We start from the raw sequence: 5526 nt of genomic DNA on the forward strand, positions 1-5526 counted from the left end.
TTCTCTTCAAATGTTGTCCCCATGGCAAATTTTTTTTTATTTTTTTATTTTTTTGTAGTTCATTCATTTTCTTATTTCTACCATTCAATACTGAAGGCAAACACTGCCGCATAATCTTTTTTTTCTTTTTTTTAAGTTACCACAAAAGAGTTCATTTAAGGGTCCTAAATGAAACCCCCCTATTGGTTTTCTACTGCGCAACCATCTGGGACAGCCTCGTCTTGCAGTCTCTGATCAGCAGAGGTTCTCAAGTATTTTGGAAGGAGAGGCATTCGTAGTGCGTGAAGGCATGCTTGAGGCCATTTCGGAAGGGACATACAATCTTATGGTGGAGAGTGATAATAGAGAACTTATTCTGTAGTTGCAAGACATAACTAGGCCTATACCTGTGTCCATTCACTCTATTGTCGAGGATATTAGGTATATTGTGTCTTATCTTGATGTATGCCAGTTTTCTTTTATTCCAAGAGCCGCTAATGTTATCGCGGATTCCCTGGCCAGGAGGGCCCAGTCTGTCACGGGTAGGACTGTTTGGCCCAATTCCGACCCTTGCCTATCTGTAGACTCTGTTACAGAAGGCTTGAATGTTAACGGTGATCATCAATAGATGTTTCTCTTACCAAAAAATAAATAAATAAATAAAACCCCCATCAATAAGGTATAAACGTAGGATTCAGATCTTCTACGGCCTAGCTGCCCGAGCGGTCATAGCAGTGCAGACCATGTGAGGCATGCATTTACCACCTTACCCTTGCCCGAGCACGTTGTCTGAGCAAGGGTAAGGTGGTCATTGCACACCTCATTGTGCCTGCGCTGCTATAGCCGCTCGGGCAACTGCGCTGTAGAAGATCGGTTTCCATAAACGTGAGTGACTACATAAACCACCTCTAAGCAATTGTTGTGCCACATTTAGTAGCGGATCTACAACTGTCTTCTCTACCACTACTAAATCTTTTTACAATGGTTTAGGATCTTTAGAACTAGTATTTACTACCTCTAAAACCAAAGTTTCTTGTAGTGCATATTACCAACCTCAATAGGATTAGACACTCTATGATAATTTTGCCATTATATTTTGATTCGGCTTTCAAATAAAATTCTTAATTGGATTTGAAAAGAGAAATAAATAATCAACTTAAAAAAAATATATCATCATTATAACATTTATTTTTTTTTTTTTTTTGAAAAAGGTTTTCTGCATCGTGCACAATCCTGCCTTTCACTATTAAATGAAGTGAGGGTCATGTATTGTACACGGTCATGTCTATCCAACAGTTGAAAACATGACTATACACCATGCAGAGGATTTGTCCATACCTTAGGCAGAATGTAAGCGCATGCCGACATGAATTCCACTATATCTTTTACAAAGTGAGCAACAGAAGTAGTTATTACAGTTATAAACTTTTGATCTCAACAATGTCTGAACTCAATATACTCCAAAATTGTTACTTTTATTAGTATCTATATACTTTTTTTTTTGGTAAATCTGTATTAGAACTGTTACAACCACATCAATCATCAAAAAATGAAAAGTATATCTTTATATATACCTTTGATTCTAATGGCATATGTATGTATTTCGAGTATCAATTCTCAATTTCTACTCTAATTGCCGCTGCAAGTAAAATTTACGAGTCCGAAGATAAAGGAAGAAAGCGAGGAGAGTCCCTAGAGAGCAAATAAATCCCCAGATGATGAAAGTTTTCCTATAGCATCCAACACCCATACATTTCCCATGTCCCTCATATCTAGCTCTTTGATAAAGAATGGCTGCCATGTAACCGAATAGGAACGAACCTATCGGGATATTAGCGACAACAACGTTGTGATTCACACTGAAATTCTTTGTCCCAAATAACTCCGTCGTCATAGAAACAGCAATGGAAGAAATTGCACCAGTAGAGACTCCGATAATGGCAGTACTGATGTATAGAGAGAGATTAGTAGTGTTGAGAAGTAAGAAGAATGCTCCAGCCATTGGAACCATCAGTATTACTATACATGTTACTCCTGAAACCATGTACCTACTCCTGGAAAAACATCAGTACGTGTTAGGAAATAACAACGCAGCAGAGTGGCAATTTGCAATAAAAAATAAATAAAATAAAAGAAAGAGAAAAAACATACACAAGACAACGATTTACGTGGGATTCAGATCCACTATTTCTGTGAAGAAAATACAAAACCTCTCTCAAGTCCTCTCATCTCTCAAAGAGATGACCACTATGTATACATACAACATAGAGAAAACCCTAATCCACGAAAATACAAAGCTGCCCCCCCCCCCCCTAAAAAAAAATCCACCCGGTCTGATTCAAGGGGACAGAATTTTAGGAATGCTCCGGCTAAAGGCTGGCAGCCAAGGAAACGGGATCTTAAAAGGGTATTTTAGAAAATACTAAAACCTATGAGCGTATTTGTGAACCCAAAGGGGAAGTGAATTATTCCATTTGCTTGGCTGCTAACAGCAAAAAAATTTTTGATTCAAAATACAAATCAACATAGGGCAAATAATATATTAAATTGAAGATATAGGACAAGTAAGTAATATCTTCGAAGGCGGCAAAACAGCCCACCAAAGTAGCAACAATACTTTCTGGATTAAAACGGAGGAGATCAGGCTTCACCAATAATAAATAGTAACAAATTAAAATTAAGCATTTAAAGAAAACGACAAAAGAATGCAAAAAAAGAGGACTTACTTTGAGAAAAAGTAGTTGAAGAGAGATGGCATGAGACGGCCAAAGAACCCAAAAGATGAAGACAATGAGACCAAAGAAGTCGCATTTGAGTGGCCTCTAGATTCAGCTATTTGACCAAGGTTGTTCAAATATACAAGCCCGAGTGTTGCACCGAACATATAAACAAAGAAATATAACCAGAAGTCTAACTTTCGTACCATTAACTTCACACCAATCTCTTCTTTAACTCTAATAATCTCAATATCTTTTTCAACTACAACTCCTTCTTCTTCTTTTTCTTTGATGTCAATCTCTATTCTATCTGAAACACCAACTTCATTTACTGAAAGATCATAAATTCTTCTCTCCCTCATACTATTAGTCCACCACAATTTTCCCTTCAAAACCACTCTAACCCAATTGATCAAAGGAATCATTAATGGAGCAGCTAGGAGAACACCCATGCCACAAACATGAACCCACGGCGAAAAACCGGCGGAAATCTTTTCGATGCTGCCAAACATAGCATAGATTCCGGTAGCTATTGTTATAATAAAAATTACAATGAACCCACCTTTTATATACTTCACTTTCTCCACTTCAACCTCTCTAAGAAGAGGTGCAGTAAGAATACAGACTCCTAAAGGTACCATTGAATTAAGAAGAAGGTACCCTTGTGCCCTTTTGGCGGAAGAAGGGAAGAACCATTCTACAATATTAGTATAAATCTTTGCTGATAAGTTAGCATAGCTTGTTGATAACCCTAATGTAACTTGCCTATTTGATGGGAAGTTTCGAGTTGACATAACATAACAAACTGTATTGATCCAACAAATGCTGTTTCCAGCTAGAATAGTTAGAAAGAAGAATTGCCAATATGATAGAGAAGAGATTTTGTTGATAAGGAAAAGGAATTGGATTCCATAACCAATCATTCCTAGAATGGAACCAATTAAAAGGACTAACCAGAGAGGTAAATAATTTGTAGCAATGCCAGATAACCAACCAAATAGCTTTCCAGCATCAGAAGCAAAAGCAAGATTATTGAGTTGAACTTGAGAGATTGAGAGAAGCTGCTTAAGTTGAGATGAGTAAGCTGGGAAATCTGTGTTTGTTCCACTGATGGATTGAAGCCAAATGATACCTACCAAGCTTAGCCATTGAGTTGTGGTTGGTGGAGGCATTACTAGTCTGGAAGTGATTTCAAGATTTCAATTTTTTGGGTTTTCCAATTCCAAAGTGTGTTTTGAGAATTGCTGCCTTTATGGTTTTATAGAGGGTGTAAGCATGTGTGTATGTGTGCATGTGTGTGTATGTATGAGAGAAAGAGATATATTTGGAAATGAATCAATTTTTATTTATTTATTTTGGTAAAAGGGAATGATGAATCATGAAGAGTAGGAATTGTAGGTGGTTGTGAAGAAAACAATGTGGTTCCTTCTTGGCCACTACCAGATACAAGCATTTATGTTTGGGATCTCACTTTTTAGCCATATCGGTTACAAGGGCCCCGAGGTTAAAATTTGATATATGACCAAACTATACAATCCAAATTGTCATTTTTTGGTTTGCTGTGTGGGCACTTTGCGGGAGGAAAGGATCTTAACGAGTACAGGGAAGTGCTGACGTGATGCGTAGGTAGAGTGACGCAGTAGCGATCCCAAGCTGCAGTCATATTGTATTGGGCTCCACCACATTCCACTAGATAAAAATAGGTGATCCATCCGTCAAAATCCCACCCCTAGTTTATTCAAAGTTCCACCAAAGTGGTATTAGTGAAGCCTGATCCCAGTCCAGAGTGTTGTGGTAATTTTCCGGCTGGCTGGTAGTTTCGTCTTTGAAACGCGTCAGAATGGTCAAGTAGTGCATACTTTAACGTCATAGGTGCTAACCCCTGAAGAGCTCGTCGAGAGCCCGTTTTGATATATTTCGATCTATTTCGGTTCAGGTCCAAATCGGATGATTTTAAGGGGAGCATTTATGTACTTTCTAGGGTTAGGGTTTTCCTATATAATGTTGTTATCTCTTTGAGAGATGGGTGAGAGATGGTTTTGTATTTTGATACAAAGATTATTGGTTTCGTACTATCGTTCGGCCGTGGACATAGACTTCGTTCTTGGTGGTGAATCACGTAAATCTTGTCTTGTGTGTATGTGTTTCTCTTTCATTTTGCATTTTCTTCTACATATTGTCATTCTGAGCGTTGTTTTCTTAACACAAATTGGTGGGACTTTGATTACTATTCGTGGGAAAATAACTTTACCTCAACATTTCCACCCCAATAAAACCCCACCAACACGTGGCGCCATTTTCCAAACAATCCCACCCCCCACCATCTTTTCTAATGACCCGTTTGTTTAGAGGGGAAGGTGGGGTGGGATTGTTGGGAAGATGAGACTCACATGTTGGTGGGGTTTTATTGGGATGGAAATGTTAAGGTAAAGTTACTTTTCCCATGAACAATAATTAAAGTCTCATCAATTTGGTGAGATTGGGGGTAGCAAAGGGGTGGGATTTTGAAATGCCAGAAAACAATTAATGATATCGCCTAAGCTTTTGTAAGTTTGCCACCCCAAATTAACTAAATAATGTTGGGGTAGGATTTTGAAGTGCTACATTAGCATTTTTCCATCCCAGTTCTCCCATCCCACTTAAATCCCTTCTAAACAAACGGGGCCTTATGTTCCAAAATGCGACCATCATTAATGCCCCGTTTGTTTGAGGAGGATGAGATGGGAATGTTGTGAGACTGAGTCCCATAATGTAGTGGATTAGGGAACAGGGGTGAGATTTTTAGTTTTCTCATGAACATAGTAACCAAAGTCTTTTGTTTTTTTGTGGG

The 5526-nt window shown here is 38.3% G+C and overlaps 1 protein-coding gene across 1 annotated transcript; it reads right to left on the reverse strand.

Annotated features, from left to right (window-relative positions):
- Positions 1 to 1603: 1603 nt before the first annotated feature.
- LOC122656237 (protein NUCLEAR FUSION DEFECTIVE 4-like) lies at positions 1604 to 3875 on the reverse strand. Its single transcript, XM_043850720.1, has 2 exons — positions 2706 to 3875; positions 1604 to 2033 (listed from the first exon to the last, which is right to left on the reverse strand). Exons 1-2 carry the CDS (start codon positions 3866 to 3868, stop codon positions 1604 to 1606), a joined length of 1593 nt encoding a protein of 530 aa, XP_043706655.1. The 5' UTR covers positions 3869 to 3875.
- Between the last annotated feature and the right edge of the window lie 1651 nt (positions 3876 to 5526).

The sequence above is a fragment of the Telopea speciosissima genome, chromosome 3 (assembly GCF_018873765.1).
Source record: "Telopea speciosissima isolate NSW1024214 ecotype Mountain lineage chromosome 3, Tspe_v1, whole genome shotgun sequence".
Lineage (NCBI taxonomy): Eukaryota > Viridiplantae > Streptophyta > Magnoliopsida > Proteales > Proteaceae > Telopea > Telopea speciosissima.

Bases quoted from the DNA above. Each gene is read 5' to 3' on its own strand.
- LOC122656237 (XM_043850720.1), bottom strand. From the start codon at position 3,868: ATGCCTCCACCAACCACAACTCAATGGCTAAGCTTGGTAGGTATCATT. The intron at 2,034-2,705 runs GTAAGTCCTCTT...ATGTTTTTCCAG, and splicing joins TTCAACTACTTTTTCTCAAA to GAGTAGGTACATGGTTTCAG.